Source organism: Lepisma saccharinum, chromosome 9, assembly GCF_977018435.1.
Source record: "Lepisma saccharinum chromosome 9, izLepSacc3.1, whole genome shotgun sequence".
Classification (NCBI taxonomy): Eukaryota; Metazoa; Arthropoda; class Insecta; order Zygentoma; family Lepismatidae; genus Lepisma; species Lepisma saccharinum.
In genome coordinates, this window is record NC_139237.1 from 88688643 (window position 1) to 88716186 (window position 27544).

At 40.6% G+C, this 27544-nt stretch overlaps 1 protein-coding gene across 3 annotated transcripts; it reads left to right on the forward strand.

The window, feature by feature from the left end:
• The first annotated feature begins 12660 nt into the window (after nucleotides 1–12660).
• On the forward strand, nucleotides 12661–26958 carry LOC145992817 (large ribosomal subunit protein eL6-like). Of its 3 annotated transcripts, none has more exons than XM_083129206.1 (6): nucleotides 12661–12731; nucleotides 17134–17388; nucleotides 20026–20138; nucleotides 21462–21619; nucleotides 23830–24014; nucleotides 26760–26958. In XM_083129206.1, exons 2-6 carry the CDS (start codon nucleotides 17134–17136, stop codon nucleotides 26919–26921), a joined length of 873 nt encoding a protein of 290 aa, XP_082985332.1. In that variant the 5' UTR covers nucleotides 12661–12731; the 3' UTR covers nucleotides 26922–26958. The 3 variants fall into 3 exon arrangements, with proteins under 3 accessions (XP_082985332.1, XP_082985331.1, XP_082985330.1); XM_083129205.1 differs by lacking the exon at nucleotides 12661–12731 and adding an exon at nucleotides 12930–12953; XM_083129204.1 differs by lacking the exon at nucleotides 12661–12731 and adding an exon at nucleotides 12937–12966.
• The last annotated feature ends 586 nt before the right edge of the window (nucleotides 26959–27544 follow it).

Sequence of the window (27544 nt, forward strand, 5' to 3'; positions counted from 1 at the left end):
AAATTTTCTGTGTTCACCCAGAATCGTGAGGACATTTGTAAAGCTACTTGAAAATTAGAAGTACCAGACTCCGGCATGGGCGTAACCTGGAATCTTATACTTGGAAGGGGGGAGGGAGAATCTAACCGAGGCTTAACTTTTGGGGAGGGGGGTTTGAGTCGAAATAATTTTTCATCCCGTAAAAATAGCATCCATGATTATTTGCTGAATAACTATAACATTTTTCGAAGTCACAAATAGTGGCGAAGCGTGCTGTCTCTGGAAGGGTAGGCACAGGACGGAGCAGGGTTTGGGGGGAGGGGAAGATGTGATTTTTTTTAACAGTAGTATGTTAAAATATAGCCCCTAGAAAATAAAAGATAACATATTGCCTGAATCTCGTCTTCTTAAGTCGGGATAGTGATTGTAAAGGATAATGTAGTGATTAACGTTCTCGCCTTATAATCAAGAAGTAGAAGGTTCGATTCCTCCTGGAGGCATTGGTTCAGATTCTACGTACTTTAATCTACCGTGCGTTCATTTCGATCTGCAGCCGAGAGATCGGGAGAAGCGTGGCGGGCGGCGCTGACGGAGATGCCGACATTTGCGGCCTGTAATGCCCGCTTATTTTTATAGACATATGCAGACATTTATATAAATATTGCAAAACGATCACTAACCTGTGTTATAACACGCAAAAGTTCTTCTGTAATTCATCCAAGTTCTGCTCTTATATACACAAAAAAATACGCTTTAGAAACGATGTTAAGAGCCACAGATAATAAAACATTTTAATCATAGTTTTGACCAGTAACGTCCTGCTTAAGTTTGTATCCTTGAAAGAGTTTTGTGCCGATGGGGATCGTTTGGAGGTTTTGAATGTGCAACACTGTATCAAGATTACGCTGTAGAAGAAACCGTTAAAAGTCAATAGTGTTCGTGAGCTTCCTTGCAATTTGTACAGAAATTCCCATGCGTTTCAACTCCACACAGAGATACGGTTAGATATCTTGTCCTTAAATTACGAGAAACTATATCGTTAAACTTTAAAACACCTAAGCAAAAACGACGGATTCTAACCGAAGCAAAACTCGATGATATTGGTGCAGCGTTAGAACGTTCTCCAAACAAACCTCTACGCCGTGTTTCACAAGAGGTGGGCGTGTCAAAATCATCGGCACATACAGTCACTAAGCTACTAAAATTAAAACCATACTCTTATAACATAGGTTAGTGCTCGTTTTGCAATATTTATATAAATGTCTGCATATGTCCATAAAAATAAGCGGGCATTTCAGGCCGCAAATGTCGGCATCTCCGTCAGTGCCGCCCGCCACGCTTCTCCCGATCTCTCGGCTGCAGATCGAAATGGACGCACGGGGTAGTATCGATTAGATATCTGAGAATAAAGGCGCTTCTGTCTCGAAGGTCAGAAAAAAGTTTACAATGAGACTCGATGTTCTGACCACGCGTCACCCAATGAAAAAGCCGTTCTGTCAGGCCCTAGCCATCTTACATTTGTTAGATTAAAGCTGCTCGTAAAAATTATTTGCTACTTCAATAACAGTATTGTAAATGTTTCTCGCATTACAGAAATGGTTGGTTCACTTGATCGTCACTTAGCGTTTATTTCTTTTTAATGCTGACCTCCGCGGCAGATTGGTTATAACAGCGTGCTAATACAAGGGCCTCAGGTTCGAATTCCCACCTGGGCATAGGTGTTCTTCGTGAGTGTCCCTTCGTCAATGTCATCATCAGTAGCGAAGCGTAGTCTTACGAAGGAGGCAAGCAATGTTTCAGTACAACAAAACATGTAGTACAACGACATGCCGAGGGGAAAGATTCAAGGTTTATAGCCTCATTTACCCAGTCGCTGGATTTGTCAAAATATCGTAATAAAGTGACTGTACAAAAAATAAACCATATGATCCGCAAACGTCACATTTACTTTTTTAAAAAAATCCAGGTAACGTTATTCATATGATATTAAACGTTTTGCATATGCGAACTTTCCGCATACGACTAAAGGGAGACGGAATTTCTTACTTACTTATTAGTACCTTTATTTGTTCATTATTATTTAATATGGTCAAACGGTGACCAAACCGATTTAGATAAAAAAAAAATGGGAATCATTTGTTTATTTTACGCTGCATGATGTAATTTAGTATTTTTGGGCACCCTAAAAACCGCATTGGAGTAACTTAAACACTAAATAAAAAGTTAAACACAAACAATAAAAAACTCATTTCAAAGCAAAGAAAAACATGCATAGACGATGTACTCACCACAATAAATTTCAAACTCTTGGTCCATTGGATGCCACCCTTTGGAAATGTCGCACAAAGCCCCTTGGGCTAACTTGTTTTTAAGTCCGGTAAATGCGGTGTTGGTATCTCTCTCGAGCTAAACGAAGCAATTTTCAATTGCTCAATAATACACCCGCACTTCACATCAACCGTTCCTAAATACGCGTTCATTCCGATAAATTCACAGCACAAAACACGAAGCAACAAACACTCACACTATCCCACGCGCTTTCCACAACTGCAAGCATCCACACAAGATCACTTTGAAAATCTCTGAAACTACAGAAAGTGATACCAACCTATTTTCTTAATTTTTTTTATCCGTCACAAAAAATATATCAGTTTGGAGATAAAAATTACGCGGAGGAATCAGAATCATTTCAGCAGAACGAGTATGTACATTAAAATTTAAGTAATAAAGTGTCATTCAATGGCGTGCCCGGGGCGAAGGGGGGGTGGATGGTAGACATAACCCCCTTTTCGCCCAGTATATCTAAGAAAAAACGTCAAAGGAAGGAAAAGATGACAAAATGGGGACCGTAAAAAGACCCTGGGAACACCACTTGCGTCATAATAATAGATCTTAAAACATATTCGGGCCTCCCCGATGGCGCAGTGGTAGTGTCGTCGCTTTGTAATCAAGGGGTTCCGGGTTCGATACCCGGTGGAGGCACAAGTGTTTCAGATCCCATTTTAAACTGTAGGTCCAGTCCCGATTAGCCTTACTGTGCATAAAGTGGACTTAAAACAACAAATCAATCAATCAATCATTAAAACATATTCTTGTGCTCATAATATGCAGAATGTATACGATTTACTTCTATGCCATGTACAAATATCAGTAGATAGTTCTTTCTCAGATAGCTTTATTTTCACCCCAAGTTTTATTCAAAAGCAGTCAATTTATTGATTGTAAAATTTGTGAAAGAGCTCACTTGAATTACTGCGTAAATAATTTGGCAGTTGCAAACACTGGTAGCGGTCAACACTTCTGGCGTAATTTGAGCTGGACCGACCAGGAAGCAGGGTGCAGGACCAAGGTCCGTCCAATCCTCCCTCCCTCCCTGAGAAAACTCTTCACGGGGGTGCAGAAATTCCACTGCCCCAACTCCCAATGTCAACTTTTTTTAGAGTCCAGCGCAGATAATTCTGCCGTGCGATGCGCGAAACAACTAAAGAAGCAGTGTTGCTAATGGAGCAGATAGAAAAATCGCTGCAGTGCGCCGATGCACAGCTGTTACGTACAACAATACAATTAGAGAATTCAGGTCTATCTAACGTTGAGTTTTAAACGTCATGCATTATACCAGGACTAGGATTAATATGTACTAACAAGTGGCTTTGTATGTAGCTACTAAAAATTCGCAAAATATGAACTAACACATAAGTAAAATTACCAAAAATGCTGCAAAGAAGACTTCTTCATACGATTCCTTATTTGAGTGATTTCAAACAAAATAAAAAAATATATATATTATTTTTCATTGCATTAATGCACTGGTGGCGTTCTAACTTTTCACTCCCAAAACCCGTATACACTGGTATGGAACTGCAACGGCAGATAATAACATGCCAACGTGTTAAACCGCTACAATTGCACCATAACACTCCTCCTGAAGCAGTATTATTATTTCCTCTCTGAGATCGGCGACAGTCGGTTGCCTTTGTTGTACATTTACAAAGGATGCCGGCTTCCACAACAATAACAAGTACATATACTGCCACTAGACGATAAGCTGTGCGGCTTTTTCTTTTGTTATGAACCAGGGCCGGCGCTAGTCATTTTGCCTCCCTGGGAGGTGGCGGCAGATGCCGCTCTATTTCGACCCCCCCCCCCCCCGGTCATTACGCAGCAACGGAAAATTGAAAATCAATATATTCCTAACTAAAACATCAAAATATAAAATAAATAATGAGACTTCTTATGCTATTTCAATACTATTCAGCGCAAAAGAATATCTCGCTTGATCACAGTTTTCAATAGGCTTATTTTTTTCTTCTCTTCAAATTTTGCCGCTCTGGGCGATGGGACGGTTCGCCCTCCCCTTCCGCCGGCCCTGCTATGAACTTGGTCACCCATCAAAGCATGGCAATTTTAACACAGAAAACAATATGTATCGCATTAAGCAGCAAAAATGACAGCCTCCTCTATGCAGTTTCTACAAGAACACGTGCCGGAGCCAGAGTTGAAATGATGTTGGAGCCACATAATTTATTTATTTTGAATAATTCCAAAATTATGAAATATGAACAATTTGTTGCTGCTGTTCGCTGCTCTCTTGCCAAAATGCTTTATTGGGATGCTAACACCATGACTGGCTTCCTCCTTCATGAACTCGTGCACGTTGCTTAGAATTTCCCGAGCTTGGCTATGCAAGGTTTTTGATTTCAACTTCGACAGAACTGGAGGCATTATGGAATTTAACGTTCATTAGCAAACACACACTTTTACATACACACACGCAATACACGCACACAACGTCAAACCGGTCAAATTCTTAGTATAAAATAAAAATATGGTGCTTCCAATCCAACAAAACTCACCGCCACTTTACCTGCCTTTTCCCCTTCCGTGACAGAAATAGTGCTTCATTATTACAGTTGGCAACACTAGTTACTAGCTAGCCAATGAACATGCACTGCATAAAAGAAGCAAGCACTACGTCGTGCTATATTGCCACATCAGCGTCCCTACCGAACGGTGGGAACCGCGAGCTGGAGCGCTAGTCAATTGTTTTCAATGATGTTTGCGCGAGTGTGTCCAGGAATGGAATGACAATGTGGCAACAATAGCGAAGGTTTTCGAGCAGGGTAGAACACATGATGCTAAGGGAGAGGGAGACGAAACGAAAATTCGTTTCTACGCAACGGCAAATTTACGTGTGTGGCACTCTACGCGTTTTACATTTCGCGAAATCTAAAATAATTTGTAATATAATATGATATATATGGAATTTAGAACAGTGATAATAACTTCTTTTAGTTATTTTATGACTAACAATTATTATTATATTTGCGATCTTGTTTACGTGTTCATGAAGACAAATATTCGTTACTAGTTTTTGCTGGCAACGTACCCATAGATGAATCCTTCTGCTTTCGGTTGAACTCGGCTATTTTCGGGAATCACGCAAGCTCGGAAAGCACAGCTTTTTGTAGAAGCTTTGTGGACGGGTTCCACCAGAATTTCACGCTTCGCCATGTGACTCCTTCGGAGGCCTTATTTTCCCGCAGAACGGCTGCAAGCATTGAGGCTGGTGCTTGCTACAGAGCTGCTGGGGGAGTTTGCGGCCGCATTTTTTCGCGAAATCGAGTGCGATGGAAACTAAATACGGTTAGAACATTAAGTACATTAAATGATATTCGAATTATGCAAGCAGTGCTTGCATTGCTTATACTATATCTTCGCCTCTGGTCATCATATTATCGCTCATTCTCATCTTCCCAATTAGCCAAAAATGGCAGAAAGCCAAGTAAAATAAACTAAATCAATCAATCAATTATTTCCTTTTAACATTTTTATGCATATAATTCTTCTTCAACAGGCGACTTCTTTAAAAAAAATATAATATGATTTAGAAAATGATGAAATGCTAAATGAGAACACGGACAGAGAAACACACAGTCATAAAATTTCAGTAACATGGATTTTCTCTATACGTTTGCATTGTACGTACTTTGCCCCATTTTAAAAGTAGCGCGTTTTCAGTTATGTCACTGATCATGAAAGGAAATTTCGTCTCAATATCCCTTTCCTCAAAGAAATAAAATACTTTCCCTCTCTGAATCGAGATTGGTGTGGGGCACATCCAGCAGCTAACACTTCGCGAAAAGCGGTTCCTCAAAAGAGCTGAAAGCACCAAACTTAACACTGGTAACCAACTTGCATGCATTATTTGCAGTTAGAATTCTAATAATGCCTACTTTGATAGGTTAGGAGGCCAGGCTTAGATGTGTTAGCAACACATTTTCGCTACATGTTAGCAGCTGGGTGTGCTCCGCTCCCGGCACAGCTCTGAATCTTCCATGGAAACACTGCTTCAACAAGCTCTGTAAGTCCACTGACTGCTTCGTCACGCGCTCGTACACGATCGGCACTCTTCGGAAGTCAGGGAGAGAGGGTGAGAGAGACAAAAAAGGCCGGCCTCTCACGTTACATTACAGGCGAACGCACCCCTGAAATTATGCTTTCCTGCACGAATCACATAGGTTGTTATGGGACCAGGGTTGGCATGTTTAAAACAAAAGTGTTTAAAACACTTTGTTTTAAACGTTTAAAACACACGGCTTTGTTTTTTTACAAATGTTTTAAACGTTTAAAACAATGTGTTTTAAACATGTTTTTTTACAAGTGTTTAAAACACATTTTGGTGGTAGATATTTTATAGTCTGTGATATTTTTTTGTTTGGCAACCCTATTTTTCGGACTCACTTATCGCACAACACTTGAGCAACCTTTTCTTCTGACGTTACGGGAGAAAGCTTTTTAATTTTAGGCTAAATGCCTATGTTGTTAGGTTAGGCAGGCTAGCTATGTATGCACAAGGTAGCAAAATTGTTGTGCGACAAGAAAGACCCGTTCTTTACTGTAGAAATCGAAACCTCTCAGTTCCTTGTTTCGTATGGAAACTAATTATCTAAATATACAATGCGTGATTTTGATCATGACGTGATTTTTTTTCTTTTGCGATACGATTAATTGGTCTGTATAACTGAATGAAGCGCAGATGCTTACTTTTGGTAACATAATTTTGTACTTTGAAAGATAAATTCATCTGAAGAATCTATTATGACACTGCAGGTTGTTTTCTGCTATATAAACTGTTCAGGCAGCAGGAAATATTTCACCGTGATTTTTTCAGGACGAAGATAGTAATTCTAAAATATTTAGTTTCTTGAAATTTAGATGAATATAAATCGTAACCTACTTCAGTAGTGGCGGAAAAAGGGGGCTATTACCCACAACTTTTGTCCCTGCAGACACGGGCGCCGACTTGTCAAAATTATTGGGGGGAGGCTCTGATCACTGAAATAAATTAATGAATGACTCACTCTCTCCCTTTTTTAAGTTTTGGCCTCAGTGTTCGGAATCTCATAAAAGCTAGGGGTGTGCGGGATCCCGAAAAGTCAGGACCGGGATCGGGGAAAAAAATTCCCGTTCCGATCCGGACTTCGGGAAATGATTTCCCGAATTTTCGGGATCCCGTGCAGTGGGGAAATACCGAATGCTCATTTGAAAATGTCGTTATTTCTCGACGTTTTCTGCAGTGTCAATTTCTGGAACTTACCGTAATTGTTAGTTTTTAATCCAGAAATCACTTAAAGTGAAAATGACGTGTATGATTCGAGATTTTCAGAGTTTCGGGAAATTTTTAAAAAATATTTCCCGACTCAGTAGGGAAATTGAAAATTTTTTCCGTCCCGATCCCGTCTAGCACACCTTTAATAAAAGCCCATGAATTCCTCAAAAATATCATTCTTTATTCACAGTTCGAATGCAGAATATTAATTGTCTACGGATGGATATGTCACAAGTTTCGTCAACCGTCAACCATAATAGCAAAATATTCCCGACTTTTATTATCTGCTACCACGGAGCGTAAAAGAGATCTCCCTAATATATCAATGATCTCGTTCTGAATGTCATGCGAGAGCCATTTGTAGCCTGAACGTCCCATCCACTACCCTAGTTCATGCACATCGTCTTTTGAAACTCTTTTTTAGTAAAAATTTTAACAATACTCATAATTACATACTTAGTATATAATAATAATAATAATAATAATAATCCTTTGCGCAACAGCCCATGAAGGGCCTGGACATGCCTACCGACTGCCGGTCTCCCTCCCACACTTTCTCTCGTCATCACCTCTAAGCGTGGAGATCTTCAACCAGTATTGGAATAGTCGGGGGGTCAGCCCGACGTATCCCCAGCCGTTATAGTAGGTCGTCTCGACCGGATTACGCTCACTCACTCGGAGCTTCCCAATTTCCTCACGATGGTGGGTTGCCACCGGCCCTATACTTAGGCCGAATAAATTCCGACCAGAGCCGGATTCGAACCTACGCCGTCCCGCAGCGAACGATCTCAAGACGAGTGAACGCCTTAACCCACTCGACTACGGAGGAGGACACATACTTAGTATATACTAGTAATAAATCATGCGTTTTGCTGTCTCTGGTCATAGCCTCCCCAAAGTTGATGGTTTAGCGGTTTCAGCCCCCAAAGTTGATGGTCTAGAAAATTTTAAATGTGTATTGAAAGTTAAGTTCATGTGGCACAATTCAGAGTAAACTTTACAAGAGAAGCAAAATAATACATTAGATCATCTTAAGCAAAATTATTTGGGAGGATCTGCCCCTACATTGTTAATATTGGGGGGCTAGAGCCCCCCAAGCCCCATGGAGTCGGCGCCTATGCCTGCAGTAGAGGTGTGCGGTATCCCGAAAAGTCGGGACCGGGATCGGGAAAGAAAATTTATGTCCCGATCCCGACTTCCGGAAATGACTTCCCGACTTTTTGGGATCCCAAGCAGTTTGGAAATTCCGAATGGTAATTTGAAAACGTCGTCAATTCTAGACGTTCTCTGCATTGTGGTGTTGTACCAGAAGTGCAAAAACAAGCACTTAAGATGGAAATTACGGGTAGAATTCGAGATTTCAAGAGCTTTGGGAAATTTCGAACACTTCCCGTCCCGAAAATTTTCCGACTTTTTCGGGAAATTGAGAATTTTCCCCGTCCCGAATGTATTTAAAGAATTTCCCGTCTCGACCCAAAAAATTCTGTCCCGCACACCCCTTCCCTGCAGTATGGTAAACCTTATCTCCAAAGGTAAATAAACTGTCCTTGTCGCCATTGAACTCATAAAAATGAGTATTTTTTCTCTTTAACGATTTTAAGTATAAGTTACTGGGAAAAGGTTGAATTTGTTTTGTTTAAAACATGTTTTTTAACTCATGTTTAGAACTTTGTTTAAAACAAAAAAACATGTTTTTTTAACTCATGTTTAAAAAAAAAATGTTTTAAACAAGAAAAAACAGTTTGTTTTGTTCTTTTTAAAAAAAACACAAATTTTGCCAACCCTGTATGGGACCAGCTGAGGCACTCTCGGGTGGGCCTCGCTGAATGCTCAGATACGGTTCCAGGCAGGGTTGCAAACTTGCGGTAATTATCGGAAGACCAAGAATTTCAGTTTTCTTTTATTAAGCGTCGTTTAATGAAATTTATAAGTAATAAAATAATCCGTTATAGACAAATATATTGGGGTAGGCCCGGCCTCCGGGCCTCATAGGACGCTTCGCCACTGGTCACAAATATTACTCTTTATTGCTTTGCTCCTCAACTCTCAGGAGGTTAACAAACATGAAAATTTGGGCGGCAAGTGCCCACTCTTATCCCCGCCAAGTTACGCTTTATGGACTCCGGTCTCAAATGTCAGGAAACCATCTCTCTCTCTCTCTTTCTCTCTTTCTGCTATCTCATTCAGCTTCCTCCTCCCCCCCCCCCATCTCTCCCCATGGGACTCGATGCGTTGACCACACCAGACATCACCCAGCGATAAACTGCTTGTCAGGCCCTGGCTACAGCGCTGTACCCTGGCTCTCGGAGGGCTGTTGGTGCTGATCACATCACCTCCAAAATGGCCGAGATCAAGAATATGTTGGGCCCTTCCACTGTGTATCGAACCTGCCACCGCTTGATTACAAGGCGACGACGTTAACACTACGTCATAGCCCCAAATCTACTTATGATATCACCGTATACTCAAAGGGTCCTGGGTTCCTTTCCTGGTGGAGGTACATTTTGCAGTGGTTCGGATTCCATTTTGAAGGTCTAGTCCTGATTAGATTATCTGACAACGAATTAGACATAAAAGATAGAACGATCCCTCGTAAGTACAAGTCAAAGCGAAAATAAGACAGGCCTCATTAAACAAGGAACAAGACGACACTCGGCCAAGTCTTGACTCGTCTCATCGATACCATTCCTAGTTGAAAGGGAGCAGGGATGTTTACAGACATCAAAATGAATATAGATATGTTTGCTCTCAACAACAACCAGCAAACATGTGTGTTCTTCTCAAATAAAATAACACCAGTATCGGCAATTGGGGCCAAATCTGGGGGGTGAGGGGGCAAGGAGAGTATATATTTTCCTTGTTAAGAGGCCATAGTGAGGGGCAAAAGTGGATGACAGTAGCCCTTCCCCAACGCATTCTAATTTCCGCCACTGAATGACACACACATACAAGTGTCGAGTCTGCAATTTAACTGAAATTTCTACATGGTGGTTGTTCGTTTTTGCATTTTCTTCCTTATTCGCCAGTGTTAGGGGGACATGATCTGTGGATCGGCCGAAATCGGACACCCCGTGTCATTTCTCGTGGGGGTCATTTTTTGAGTCCAAGATTGTTCGAGGGGGAATTCTCCCCGTCCCCCATAACAACCTCACTGAAAGCTCGCCGAACTGCATGTTCACTGCTTTGGTTCACTGTTCACCGGTTTCCTTCATTGCACAACGCGGTACCAACTTCGTGTTCTGACGTCAGACAATAAATACGTACGTTGTTAGGTTTGGTTTCTCTAGTATAAAAAAGAAGCAAATGTATTACTTATGCCATCCCCCAACGAGATGCCGAGGTGGAAGCACCACGGAATTCACTCATCGCCTTGGTAGACACGGCATTGTTCGCCGCCGTACACCCCTGCCATGAATAAGGGGAGACGGCAGAAGCGAGCCCGAGAAGAGCGACATGAATCAGCAGCAGCAGAGGATGTAGCTACCACCAGCGAGTCTGACGAAGACGTTACTTCAGCGTCGCAACAAAACAACCAGCAGAGCAGTCAGACTACGGGTAACCAACCAGCTACCCCGACAACACCGAAGACACGCAGGATCCCCTGCATAACCATCTTTAATACGACCAGCGTCGCGATATCAAATAAGCTCCGTACGCTCACCAAGAACGCGTGTACCTTCTGCTATACTCGAGGGAGTTGCAGAGTCACCGCCTTATGTCAGGAGGCATTCACGCAAGTCTGTGATTATCTCCGTGCCAAACATATTGGATTCGCGTATGGATCATCCGCCGCGGAGAAACTGAAGGTTGTCCTCAGAGACCTCCCGCTCGACCTCGATCTCTCGAAACTACAAGACTATTTGACGAGCACACTTGGAGTCCCTGTCCATAGTGTTAGCAGACTTCATACCAGAGATCGGAATTGGCAGAGTTCTGCCAACGAAAGTTCGAGTCATAGCCAGACAAGGCGACCACTACCTCTCATAATGGTCGTCTTGCCCAACCTACCGCAATCTCGACAGATTTTTAAAATCACCCTAATTGGCCAATATTCGACCAGAGTGGAGAAATACCGCTCTACTCAGATACTACAGTGCCACGCGTGCCAACGGGTCGGGCACGGGCAGCGGCACTGCTTTACGACACCCCGCTGCGTCAAGTGTGCGGGGCCACATCGCTTTGCAGACTGTCCGGAGAAGGATACGGACACCGAACCAAGATGTGCCAACTGCAGCATGAACCATTATGCAAGTTATAGAGGTTGTTCACTCTTCCAGAAGATCAAGACAGAAGCCAAGACCCATTCTACTCAAAAGCGCCCCGTAGTACCGAGGCCCATTAGACCCGACGTTCCTGTGTCGACACCCGCCCGGGAATATCGTCCACGCACCACATCTCGACCGGCCAATCAAAAGCCGCCACTACGCAGGAAGGACGTACGTCATCCAGCACCACGACCGCCTACAAGCAACTCAGCACCTCCGACATTAGACCATGCATCACTGCTGGATCTATTAGGTCAGCTAGCGCAGCCAGACATCCTTCCAGGCCTTCTCCAGCTTCTGAAAGGACTACAAGAAATCCGGGCAACCCCGGATCGTTCGACGCGTCGACGAGTGATCACCCACCTCGTCGACACTTTGGTACCCAAGGGTACCATGTGTTGTCCCGTTTTGTCTTGCTTAATGTATTTTTTCATGTATTTCTGCCATGTACAGACCCATCGAATTGGCCTTGCGACAGTTGCGGGTTGGTTCGGTGGGCTGTGATACTCATTGTAAACAACCCGGTTCCCTTGCCTTCACAACTCCGCTTTTTATACGGGGAGAAGGGGGAATCGTCTTTGTATCTATCATGTATTTGTAGCCTAATGAGATAACAGCTAAAAATAAAATTGATGCTGTGGCAGAAAAGCCATGACAACGTAGTAAAAAAAAAAAAAGTTACTTATGCTACTACGAGAAAATATAACAAGCCTAACATAATAGCCAAGGCATTTAGCTTAACAATGAAATCATTCCGTGGTCCCGTCAGAACGCAAGGTTGCTCTGAAGTTGTGCCATACGTGTTACCAGTGATTTCGTTCCCGAAAGAAGAAATTCACAACTCTTTCACACATAGCCACGCATGGTGATTGAGGAAGGTGGGTAAAAATATTTTACAATCCATTTCTTTTTCCATCCATCGGTTCGTGGTATGAATTCTAAGTTTTGTAATATTTTACGATATACTTTGAAATTGGTATTAAAAAAATCATTATAATTAGACAGTGTATGATAATGGCCAAATTTTAAAGAAATTACACATGGTATCTTCACGATGCCAAAATTAACATGGAACTGTAATCTATAATGTTATGATCAATGTTAGTTTTGAAGGTACTTGGTGGTAACGTAACAATAATTCCTGTGTTATTATTAAATATTAATATCTAAAAGCGCGAGATTGAAGAGTAATGAGTAATGATAACTTTTGATCTATTTTCACCAGGTCTGTACGATCTGTCCTGTTTTGTTTAACGTATGTACACGTTCTTTAGTTGTTATGTATCAAGCTTATGACGGTATTAATTTATTTTCGTGTGCGACAATTACTTTTGTAACATGCACACTATGGAGTTGGAATGAAAAATACTGGGATATGGATTGACGTTGACGTTGGTGAATGTGTGTATTAGTCAAAGGGCTAAATGCTTTGATTGTTAGTTTAGGCAGGTCAGGTTTAAGGCTGTTAGCATTAACATTTCGGTACTACTTTACTATACCGGAGACACATCAATGATTTATTTCGCAATTTTTTACATTGCTAAGGTACTCTTCTGCATTGCGGAACATTTCTTTAGGTGAAATAATGAATTTATAACAAAAATAATGTCTTATTTCTTACATTAACAAGTACTTACTGTTGTTCCTTATTTCCCACAAACCATCCATGGGTAGCCCCAAAAAATCATGATAGCCCCATGAACCATCACGGGGACGAGGTATGCCTACTAGGTTAGGTTCCATTAGCACACCTTTTGTTCAATTTAGAATATATGGACAACATCGTGGAGGCAGCAGCAATAGCATATCGGAAATAGATTTTCGTAGAAAACCACATGCAGTTGCATCAAAGAGGATCACAACTACATTCCCGAACATGAACAACGCTACAGAAAATGATTTGCGTAAGTACTTTCTCCTGTAAATTTGAAGAAATCCGTCTCCGGTATAGTAAAGTGTTACCAAAATTTCTTATATCCGCAAGCACCTGGTGAATGCAGCTGTGGCCACTGCCAAGCATATCACTTAAAATATTATTGTATTGCTGATTACATATTGTACCAATTGTCCAAGTAAAAGTAATGATTTTATATGGAGTTTAGTTTTAACTATTTTGCGTATCAATATTAATACATTCCATAATTTATTTTTTGACAAGGGGGCTGGTGTACATTCCATCTCTTACTTTCATGATGTCTGGCACACTGAGGGGAAAATACAAGTAAATGAAGTTCAACCTCCTAGGCAGGTTGATTCATGCCAGATCCGGATCCGGTTGGTTCCGGATCCTAAAATTTTTCGGATCCGGATCCACTGATCCAGAATTTTCAGATCCGGATCCATTTTGCCATCCCACAGCGCTTCTTTGGAAAGTAAGAATGTGCTTATAACATATTGTTACCTGCTAATATACATACATACATACACACATATATATATATATATATATATATATATACACACACACACACATACATACATACATACATACATAGTGCGCGTGCGCGACTTGTAATTAATTAATACACTTACAAGGGAGGTCTAAGTCTTCCCCTCCGATTTCCATGAAACGTGGCAGGTGTATAGTAGGGATGGCCAGATCCGGATCCGAAATCCAGATCCAGAACTTTTTTATTTTAATTTGTAGAACAATTGTATAATTTTTGTATAATATTTCTATCTTGTTAAATGTGTTAAAGGTTTCATCCTGGAATGGAATGTCTCACGTTTATGTGCGTTTTCATTCCCCCCCCTCAAATGTCAAGATGAGGTGAAATTGAAGTGGGGATCTGACCCCGAAGCCACGTAAATATGGCATAGGAAGAAACAGGGGGCCTCTCTCTACACCTGCCAAGTTTCATGAAAATCGGAGTGGGACACAGGGGTCAGATCCTTACTTCAATTTGTCCTCATCTTGACATTTGAGGGGATTGTGCCCCCTAAAACAGTTTTTAGCTGAACCAAAAAAAAACACGTAATTCTTCCTTTGGGGCCCTCTATACACCTGCCACGTTTCATGGAAATCGGAGGGTGAACACAGGGGTCAGATCCCCACTTCAATTTGTCCTCATCTTGACAATTGAGTGGGTTTCGCCCTGTAAAACCGTTTTTTAGCTGGGGAAAAAAAAAAAAAAAAAAAAACGTATTTCTTCCTTTGGGCCCCACTATACACCTGCCAAGTTTCATGGAAATCGGAGGGGGACACATAAGTCAAATGCCCACTTAAATTTGTCCTCATATTGACATTTGAGGGGGTTTGCCCCCTAAAACAGTTTTTTACCTGAAACAAAAAAAACACCAATTTCTTCATTTGGGCCCGTTTATACACACCTGCCAAGTATCATGGAAATCGGAAGGGGTCAGATCCTCACTTCAATTTGTCCTCATCTTGACATTTGGGGGGGTTTTGCCCCCTAAAACTGTTTTTTAGCTGAAACAAAAAAACACGTATTTCTTCCATTGGGCCCCACTATACACCTGCCAAGTATCATGGAAATCGGAGGGGGACACAGGGGTCAGATCCTCACTTCAATTTGTCTTCATCTTGACATTTGAGGGGGTTTTGCCCCCTAAAACCGTTTTTTAGCTGAAACAAAAAAAACACGTAATTCTTCCTTTGGGCCCCACTATACTGCCAAGTTTCATGGAAATCGGAGGGGGATACTTAGATAACCTCCCTTGTAATTATTTAACACTGCATATATTATAATGTTTTATTTTAATTTGTAGAACTGTAACTGTAGAACAATTGTATAATTTTTGTATAACATTTCTATCTTGTTTTATGTGTGTTTTCATTTCCAATACATTCGAATGAATACATATTCGTTTCAATGGCATTTACAAAATCACCTCTGACATGTGTGCACGAGTGTGTTAGCCGATGCGTAGCAAAGTATTTTAGGAACAACACTTGAAAAAAATTCTTGTAGGACTAACGAAAAATTTCTTTGTGATCGAAGATCATAATACCTTTAAAGGTGTGGTAATATTATAATGGGATTGAGATACGAAACTCTCGGATCCGGATCCAGATCTGAAACTTTCAGACCCATATCCAGATCCCTAACTTTCGGATCCGGATCCAAATCCGTAACTTTTGGATCAGGATCAGTTTGGCCATCCCTAGTGTGTTGTACTCGCAAACCCAGATTGTCATAAGAATAACATGTTTTCACAGACAGAGCAGTGCCACCACCTACAACTGATATTGTCTGTTCACAGACATTACAAATGACAGCTACACAAGACCAGAAAGTGATACCATTATCCGGGCCTAGAGAACTCATACATGAGTGGAGGATTAATGTTGAAATCACCTCTTCAGTTAATTCCTTATAACGTGAATGAACCAAATGAGAAGAATATAGGCTATATTTTTATTAACCCCTTCCCTGTGAAATTTTCTGACAAAATTGTTTTCCCTTCTGTGTAATTTTTTTCTGCGTTTTGCTTAGTAATATTTTTAAGTAGCTACTGCTTCAGCACAATTCATCCGAGTATCATGGTTCATACGTCTTTCTCTTCAGAATAGAACAGGCTTTCAAATGGTACCACGCAGGTGTACATCATGTGTGAGGAAATGGAAATTGGGGATAATTCGGGAATTTTCCATCCAAAAAATCCCTTTTGGTAAGTTTGGGGCCCTCTGGACCGGCCCTGGATATAGGTACAAGATTATAATTACCTTGAAAAATGCTATGGTCTATATGTAATTCGTCCACCAAGTTTCATTGCAATATCTTCAATAGGGATGTGGGAAAAAATATTTCGCAATCCTGTTTGACAATACTATTAGAAACTCTCAAAATCTAAAATAAATCGCCAACAGTTCAAATAACGGAACACCAAAAATATTTACATAAAGCAACTGACTAAACGTGGCACACAAACGAACTCACGTTTGCACTTTGTCAGCATAACACAAAATTAGTTTACTTTCCTCTTAACCTCTACTTTTTTTTTTCTTCTCCTTCTTTGTCGGAACTGAAAATCCTGACTATATAAAATGTTGTTTCTTCAATAGCAAAACATATTTTTCACCAACAAATAAAGTATTATTCCGTTCAACACAGATTTCTTCAGTCAGAGATGTTTGCAGGCATAATATTACGCCCAACACAGAATAAGCTATAGTGACCAAGGGCGTAATATTACGTCGAACACAGGGAAAGGGTTAAATTTAAATTACGATTATTTTTTTTTATTACTTAATTCCAGTCTCGGATGATTCAATGATGTTTTCTTTAGGTGATTGACCCTTGGTTTTCCTCTTTCCAGATGGCGGATGCTAAGCCTAAACAGGCAGACCCTAAGCCTAAACCAGCAGATACTAAGCCTAAACAGGTAGACACTAAGCCTAAACCGGCAGATGCTAAGCGTAAGAGGCCTAAAAAGCCAAAGGAGCCACGTGCAAAGAAAGCAGCAGGAGATGGGCAGCCCAAGAAGAAAGTGAAACGTGACAGACCTAGTCTACTGGATGGAGGGTACATATTTTACAAAAGTAAAAAGCCGAAGAAGGAAACTGCTCCAAAGGTAAGTTTGAATGCATTACGTGAATATACACTATCTTCCAAAAAGTAATTGGGCACCTATGATGGTGGTTAATTTAGTATCTAATTTGATTCGTGTGGCCTTCATGTCGTTCCGTGAGCAAGAGAACCACTTGTGGAAGAGATGGCGCGTAGTGCAGAGCTATCAGACTTTGATAAGGGCATAATTGTGGGATGCCATCTCAGTGGGTTGTCTAGCAGGGCTAAAGCCGCTGAGTTAAACGGGCCCAAATCAACAATAGCATTTGTGCTTCGTAAGTGGAAGGTGAATGCACATTGTGACAATAGTGAACTTTCTGTCAGACCGAAAAAAACTGATTAACAGAGATCGAAGAACCCTAAAACGTGAAATTGTCAAAAACAGGACACAGCCGATGGCTACCATCAGACAGGAGTATACGGCATCAACAGGGGTGTCAGTTTCCATTGGAACATTCTGGAAGAGCAGCAGCACATAAGCCGCATATCACAAAGGTGAATAAAGCTCAGCGTCTCAAGTGGTGTGTGGACCGTCACAATTGGACACTGGAGCTGTGGAAAGTGGGTCTGTGGAGTGGAGTCGAGATTCACATTGGTTCGGTCTGATGGACGTGTATGGGTGTGTCGGCTACCCGGGGAATGGCTTCTACCAAAGAGTATAGAGCCTACCAGGAAGTTTGGTGGTGGTGGAGTAATAGTGTGGGGTTGTTTCTCGTACTACGATGTGGAACCACTGGTGGTTGTTCGTGGCACAATGAACTCGCAGGCATACTGTACAATAGTAGACAATGCAATTCTCCCAAATGCGGCCAAATTCCATTGTTCAACTGAGTGAAGAAGTGCAATTGTCGCGGTTTAACACGTTGGCATGTTGTTATCTGCCGTTACAGTTCCGTACCAGTCTATACTGGTTGTATATACGTTTTGGGAGTGAACAGTTAAAACGCCACCAGTGCATTAATGCAATGGAAAATAATATTTTTTTTTATTTTGTTTGAAATGGCGTAAATAAGGAATCCTATGAAGAAGTCTTCTTTGCAGCATTTTTGGTAATTTTACATATGTGTTAGTTCATGTTTTAGTCCATATGTATGTAGCTACATACAAAGCCACTTGTTAGTACATATTAATCCTAGTCCTGGTATAATGCAGGATGTTTAAAACTCAATGTTAGATAGACCAGAATTCTCTATTTTCTTGTTATACGTAACAGCTGTGCATCGTCACACTGCAGCGATTTTTCTATCTGCTCCATTAGCAACACAGCTTCTTGAGTTGTCGCGCATCGCACGGCAGAAATATGTGTGTTGGACTCTAACGTTACTATCAAACTCTAACATTACTATCAAACCAATCAAAATTGTAAATTATTCTATTTTTATCAGTTTCCCAGATTTGTTCCAATTTATGTGTACTGAATGATTTTTACAGTGTATAGTAGTACGAAGGAAGAATTTAAAAGTTCAAAAATGACCCATGAATTGTAGTTAAAGAATTTAGAATGTAAATGTCCTTTGTAAGTTAGCAGCGCTCTGCCCGAGCATGCTATGGCGTCAACATTTAATCTTGCCACCGAAATTCTCAGGTTTAAGTCCCAACGTGGACACAGGTGTTCTTTATTGTCCCTACCATCAATTTAATGTAATCATCACTCATTCTCGCAATAGCCAAAAGTGGCAAATAGGCAATTTAAAATAACAAATACATATGCTTGTATGTATATCCCCTAAAAGTGTGTTTTGGGGGTTAGAAATAGTTGGATACATGCAAAAGAAGCAGAAATATGAGAACCTGCTTAATATGCTCATGTAACAATTTTTTTCAATCTGTATGATATGACGCTTTCATGAATATTTCGGTCAAGTCTGGTGAGAAGGTTCACTGTACCCCTCAAGAATTATGTTGAAAATTGCTATCAAACCCAACACTCTTAGCCTGACAAAGTAAAATGACAAACACCAACGAATGTAACACACTTGACAATAATTTCACTTCTAAATTGGTTAAATAAGTTTTGTGTCCATTGTGTTTGATATACTTTATAATTAATTTTGAAACTGTAGGCAATATTTAGTCTGCTGCTGTTGTAGAATGTCATGTTCGGTGCTTATATTCACTTGTGTGAAGCCTTTGGGGATGTTCTGCTTCACGCTAAGGTAACATGCATACGTAACTTCATTTTCGTGAGTCAAAAGCAACTGAAATCCTTCATAAACCATGCAAAATATTTAACTTTCTCTGGGAATGGGTGAGGGTTGTGCTGGGTCATGTGTATACACTTAATCTAATATCTAATGTATTGTATCTATTTATGTAACACTGTCTGTGACTTTAAAGAGGCATAAATTAGTTTCTCCAAACTTAAAGCTTGATTCTCCACCCATGTCCAGTATTTTATCACTTGGTTAGCTCCTGTGCAACTTGTTACGCAATTGAAACTCTTGCCCTGAACACCACCAGTGCATTTTTTAATTTCTGTTTGACATGTTGTTTCACTTTGAACACTTTTTGTTTTTAGTTTGGTCAAGGGATAATAATTTGAAGTAACTTGCAGGGGCATTGTCACAGAGGTCAGTTCATTACTACCGACATATTTTTATTTCTGTGTTTTGTGACACCTTTTTTTGCCCCCATTCCACAGCCAAGAGCTAAGAAGCCAACATTCATTGTGAAACCAATTGGAGGGGAAAAGAACGGCGGAACAAGAAAGGTGCTGGTTAAGAAGAGGAGGAAGTTCTATCCAACCTCAGACAGGTAAGTGTTGCAAATTGGGTTTTTAGTGCAAGAAGCAGAGGCAGTTAAATTATTATTGTTGCTACTGTAGTAATTGTATAAACATCATACAAGTGCCACACTACCCATTATGTAAACCAGTGGTTCTCAACTTTCATGACACTCTGGCTTGGTAAATTCATTTTTTAGAAGTTGATTCCAACATTTTCTCGCGAATATATGTTGTTTTTATCTTTATACCTTTAATAAAATGTACAATTTAAATTAAATATTAAGCAATGAATTATGGCATTATCATGAAGAATTATAGTTGTGTAGACTTCAGTAGCAGCGATTGGGTTCCAAAACTCGGGGGGCAAAGATTTCCCTTCATAGATAAGGTTTAGCATAGTGTGTGGGCAAAAGTGGTGAAAAGTGTTGGCGGGGGGGCGGTTGTCCCCCCTAATTGCTGCCAGTGCTAAACTTGTTTAGGTGACTATATTAGGGGAGGGTTTTTACAGGTAAAAACCCTTTTATTGGTTTAGTAAACATTTAGCATTAATTGTATACTCAAATAAGCAACATCCCAAAATTAATCAAGGCTAGGTTTTGAAATTTATCAAGTAGATGTTTAAAAAAGCCACGGTAGCTTAGTCGTTTGGGCATCTGGCTACTATGTGAGAGAGCCAGGTTCAATCCCCGACAGGGGAGAACCGGGATTTTTTCCAATGTGTTCAAGCTGTTCCGGTGCCCACCCAGAGTCGTATAAAGTGGGTACCTGGGGAGGGGGGGGGGTGAATGTGGCCAGGGCCATGGAGCTGATCACCTTCAGCCGTAAGCAAGAAAGCATGGGGCCCTAACTCCACACCCCCTATACACCTTCATGGCATGGTGCAAAGCACAGGAGAGCACTTTACTTTTTACCTTATTGGATGTTTTAAAAATATAAGCTTAATTGTAACATAAATATACTAAACATAATTTTAAGGAAGCCAATATTTAACGTACAAATTGATTTAGAGAGAACATTATTTATAATTTAAATGTGTTCATTAATAATTCGTGGCACAACAGTCCGTGAAGGCCAAGGTCTGCCTGCTACACTTTGATGGCCAAGAGTGAGTGCCTCTTCATCACTTTGTGTACTCACCATTCATCCTTGTTCATAATTGGTCAAAAGTAGTGTGAAAGCAAAGCTAAAAAGAAATAAATATAAATTCACAAACATTAATTTTTCTGTTACATGTACCTTTTTCTTCCCTTCTTGCCCAGATTCCTGCATAGTTTCCATTTGTTAGACGTTTAGATATGCTTGATGGTGGGGTATTTTTATCTTCATATGATATATATATTTTTTCCCTCAAGGATTAAGAAGGCTCCATCCAGGAGGCGGTTTACTTGCAAACCAAGTGTACGGAAGACCCTGGTGCGAGGAAGGGTAGTGATCGTTCTTACTGGCCCACATAAGGGCAAGAGAGTGATTGTCTTGAAGGCTCTAAAGTCTGGGATGCTTCTTGTTACTGGTTAGTATATTGGTCCATTTTGAAATGTTTTCCCAGTAATATTCTTTAATATTTTACTTGTTGATGCATTGATGGGTTATCTGCTCCCCAGAACTTTCTCCTGTGTATTTGTTTGATTAGGATAGTTTTAATGTTGATAATTCAAACCACTTGACGGCCAGATATGTTGCTTTGGAGTATGTCACAGTAACCTGTAAGGACGATAACGTCAACACATCTCTGAAGAAAAGTGGAGATAGGACAAAACCGTATTCAGCCAGCTACAACCTTGGTGACAATGAAGTTCAACCAGAAAGGAATACGTGATTAAATGCACAGAGGCATAGGCAGTGCAATGGGTGACCCGCAGAAGTGACGCATGTGTGTAAGAGGAGGCAAGAATCGTGATCCCAGCATGTTGCACCCAAGGCCACGTAAAGAACGAAAATGGGGAACTATACGCGTGACATTGAACTTCGACCAGGCACCAGACCCATACGGAAAATTCCACATAGTGGCGCATTCAACAGAAGCATGACGTCACGGACACGATAAGGGAGTCCGCCGTATATAAGCGCATGCTGTGCACAGAGGAACCGCAGTGCATCATCACCATGGCCAGGGGCAAACCGTGAGGAGAAGACTGGTGGAGTTGCAACGGGATGGACTCAGTGAACGGGAAATAGGGTGCCAACTGAACTTACCCAAGTCAACCGTCCACTGCATCATTAAACACCACCAAAATACAGGTACTACAGAGCCAGGTAAGGCCCCCCGGTCGAAAACGCCTGCTGAGCGTGCGTGACCTACGGATATTTAGGCGCTATATCCAGACCAACAATCATGTTTCTGTGGCCGAATTACGACTGTGGACTCAAACGCTTTCACATTGAAGTGTCAACCAGCACCATTCGCCGTTACCTACAGCGATGTGGTCACAGAGTGTACAAGGCGAAACGTAAAATCTTCCTTTCCATGTTGAACAAAGGCAATCGACTACGGTGGGCACGAATGTACCGGGGATGGACATTTCGGCAGTGGAACAGGGTTTTGTGGACGGACGAATCCATTTTCAATGTTGTGTATGGGAAAATACGGAAAACAGTCATTTGTCGGAAGGAGGAACAGAATGAAGCAAAATGTTATGCACGTCGGGTACAGAAACCTGCGTCAGTGATGGTATGGGGATGCATGACGGCATCTGGGGTTGGCCCACTACACGTCTGTGAGGGCATTGTGAATGCACACGCCTATACACGCATACTGGAGCGGCATCTTCCCACAGTGCGAAGGCACCTGTTCCACAGGCGGTGTCTCATCTTTCAACACGACAATGCCAGGCCTCATACAGCGTGGCTGACAAGAGAATGGTTGACTCGCCATCACGTGCTAACTCTGCCATGGCCACCATCGAGTCCCGACCTCTCGCCCATTGAGAATGTGTGGCGTGTTCTTAAGCGACGTGTGCAACAGAGGGGACCCACGACAGTGGGTGCTCTTATCGCCTGCCTGCAGGAGGAATGGCACCGCATCGATGTGGAATACCTTGAACGACTCGTCTGCAGCATGCCCCGACGCATTGCCACAGTTATTTGCCGACGGGGCGGCGTCACACCATGGTAAACAGGATCCCCTCGAACAGTGGTCGAACTTCAATGTCACGTGTAGATGGACGAAAATGTTTTATTTTGTGTGGACACCATATATTGCATGTTTTCCTTTGTTCCATGTAGCCTGCTGAATAAAATATGTACAGCATATGCATGTGTTCTCCTTCTTTCACAACGCACTCCTATATTTGTGACTGGTCGAACTTCATTGTCACTAAGGTTGTATATACTCTTAAGTAACAAGTATTGTGATATAATATGAAAAATGCAATTGGACAACTCATATTTATTTAGAATTGGAAATTGTGATAAGTTTAATGATGTTTAATATAAAACTGTGTACTCAATGACCCTACCAATATAAATAGCAAGTAGATTGCCATCAACCGTGTTCTTTTTTGGAGTGGAGGATACACTTGATTTTTATAACCACTAACTTGTGGTTGTGTTCAGTCTTGGAAAGTGAAATTCCTGATTTATGATGCTTGGAACTTTCATTTTTGTTCTATTGCTCCTTTGTTCTATAGTCATTATTATTACTGCTATAAAAACTTATTCTATCAGCAGTGTTGATCTTGCAAATAGATTGCATCTAAATACTATGTACTGTCTGTTTTTCAGGGCCTAGGAAGTACAATGGATGTCCCCTCAGGAGAATCAGTCAGAGGTATGTTATCGCTACCACCACAAAATTGAATTTGCGTAGGATGACATTGCCATCCCATCTCGATGACAAATACTTCAAGAGGATCCGCCCAAAGAGACCCAAGAAGGAAGAAGGTGACATTTTTGCTGCCAAGAAAGAGGTTAGTTACGGAATTTTCTAGCAATTATTTAATGAATATGTGCATTTAGTTTCTTACTGGGTTCAGTCTTTTTGCCTGAATTGTGAACAGTTCCTCTCGTGACCATGTTTGTTCCATGAATTTTCTCATTAACCCCATCCACTCATTTGTCGGACAAGAGTACAGGCCCGGAATATATTTTTTTTTATTTCAAGCCAGAGGTCGTTTATGGGGAGGGCAGTAGCCGGTGATGGTCAAAATCATGTATGAACATCTGGTTAACCCATAATCCACAATATATTGAACGAACTTTCCTGCATTTTTCTGTTTCATACTTTTGTAGCTTATCAAGTTTTACTCCTGATCCTCTATTCACATGGAAATCTGAGGAGGAATGCTACATGCAGAGAAATATGTACTTAAGTACATGCTAGAGGACTTTCTTTTCTCCAATATTTAAGTATATTTTGTAGGGATGGGACCGATTAGTCGGTACTCTATCAGTATCGGCCGATATAGGCATATCAGTTTACCGATTATTTTACCGATCCGATATATTGATAAATATCTGATAATTTAGTGCAAAATTCTGCCATTTTGTTGTAATTTTTATGGATAATCTCCATGCCCTAATTTCTAAAAAAGTAAATGTCTAAACATGCAATTTCTTTTTCACTGCAGTCACCTTGAAACCCACATTTATTAAGGAGGTCAATGAACCTTTCAGGTTCTTTAAGGTCCATTTCTAATTTTATATCTGATCGGTTATCGGTATCGGTAAATTTTATATCTGTACTTTATCGGTTTCGGCCAAAATTTCATATCGGCCCATCCGTAGTATTTTGACATAAATGAAAGGACATGTTCCTCTTATAACAAAAATATACCCCAAGCCCATAATGGTGAAATTTATTTTTCTGCCCTCACATCAATACGTTTGTGGATTTGCAGCTCATGTTTAGAAAGCTGGAATAAAAATAACATACAGGGTGGCTCAATAAGTCACTTAACACCCTCAGTACAAGGCCACTGCGGCATGGAATTTGAAATTGGCGATGACCAATCATTGCCTGGCCAAGGGGGAACCACATTGACGCCACCCACACGGTCGGCGGCCATCTTGATGTCCGCAATCTTGAATTTAACTTCAGAATTTGAAATGGGAAGGGGGTCGTGCGACATATCAAAATGGGCTAGAATTTCACGAGAAATGCAATGGTGAAGGTTTTTTCGACGTATCTTTAACCAGTAAAAAGTTGACTGAATTCTTGTACCAATTTGCTCCTTTTCGAGGTGTTAGAAAAATGCCTTAAAATTTCTTTAGCGCATCGGTAATGCATCGAGATCAGTGACGTCTAGGGAGAGACGTTCGCATGCCATTGCACATTATTTTAATCGGATACATCCATGAAGAGCTGCACATTATGAATGGTTGTCGCGAACAATTTACAGTGTGACACTTTCATTGAATTAAAAGTCCTTCACAGTGACAAGGCTAATGTTTATGTTCATAATTGAAGTTTATAAACAGAATATTCGATGCTTTTTATCTGATAACCCATTTTCGACAGATAAAAGCTGAATGGTTAGTGCTGGTAAGTTAATGGTGTGGCGTGCTGTGTGGAACACGATTGGTTAGTCAATTTTTCATCAACGGAACCTTAAATGCTTAAGGCTACTTGGATTTGTTAAATAAACAGGTTTTTTCATCCTTGCTTATGGAAGAAGGTACTTTTTACAGATTTTTTTCAATAGGGAAGAACACGAGAGCACTTATGGGAACGTTATGAACCTGTTTTTGTCCAAAGTTAGTTATCAGATGACAAGGGTCACATATTCTGTTTATAAACTTCCTTATGAACATAAACATTAGCCTTGTCACTGTGAAGGACTTTTAATTCAATGGAAGCGTCACACTGTAAATTGTTCGCGACAACCATTCATAATGCGCAGCTCTTCATGGATGTATCCAATTAAAATAATGTGCAATGGCATGCGAACGTCTCTCCCTAGACGTCACTTTGATCTCGATGCATTACCGAAGCACTAAACAAATTTTAAGGCATTTTTCTAACACCTCGAAAAGGAGCAAATTGGTACAAGAATTCAGTCATAACTTTTTACTGGTTAAAGATACGTCGAAAAAACCTTCACCATTGCATTTCTCGTGAAATTCTAGCCGTGTGGGTGGCGTCAATGTGGTTCCCCCTTGGCCTGATAACGATTGGTCATCACCATTTCCATGTTGCGCGCTGCAGTGGCCTTGTACTGGGGGTGTTAAGTGACTTATTGAGCCACCCTGTACAATAGAACATCCTTTATCTGCATTAATTGGGACCAAAGGTTATGCGGATAATCAAACGTGTTTATTTGACAAACAGATGCACGTGAAGTACATGTTTGTTTTATACATACATATACAGTACATGAAAACAAAAGAAATGAAAACACACTTAATATAAATTACTGTACTGTTATTTATGCAGAAAAATAATCAATTTTTTTTAACAGATTTGTTAGTCTTTTGTTTTGCCAATTGCTTTTTTGAGTGTGGGGATGAATGATGTTCTATTGTAATTTCTTATTCATGATTGCGAAATGAGCGACGACGTGGTAGTAGATAAATACATAGAAACTAGTACTCACATTTTCCTCGAAATTGCTTTATTTGTTTGTTTGTTGCACTGTTGCTTTATTGATTTTATAATTTGTTAATTACAAATGCCTCAACTTGCCAACTAACAAATATCTCCCATTCTTTTGCAGCCGTATAAGGTGACAGAGGAGAGGAAGAAGGATCAAGTGATAGTTGATAAGCAAGTGATACGAGCTATCAAGAGTCATAAAGAGAAGGAATTCTTGCCTCGTTACCTTAAATCTCTGTTCACTCTGGGAAGCAGCCAGTGTCCACATAGGATGAAATTCTAAAGATGTGTGTAAAAATAAAGGCTCGAGTTGAGATATACATATTTGTTGTTTTTTTTTTTTTTTTTATCATAGATGTAATGGTGGTTTGAGAAACTTGGGTTTTCAACCATACAAACCCACACACAAGAAGTGTGATTAAAGAAAGCTTTGGGATATTTTTTCTTCCTAGTAACAATACTCTGATCCCAAGAAATTGAAGCAAGCTATAATGTTAAGGTGAATACGAGGGTTACTATTTATATTTTGGGCCTAACAATGAAAAAACAGGAATTTGGCATTGAAAACTGCTTTATTGTTTTTCGAAGTATTCTCCTTTATGGTCAATACACTTTTGCATTCGTTTGAACCATTTGTCAAAGCAGTTTCTCCAATCTTGTTGAGACACCTCCATAATATGGTTTTTGAACGCATCAACGGCATCTTCCGCCGATGAAAATCGTTGTCCACGCAATTTATTATTGACATTCGGGAACAAGAAGAAGCCATTGGGTGCCAAATCAGGACTGTACGGCGGATGACCCATCAATTCGATTTTTTGACTGTTCATAAAGTCGGTTGTTAGACGAGATGTGTGACAGCTGGCATTGTCTTGATGAAGAATGATCCGACGGCGTTTTTTTTTT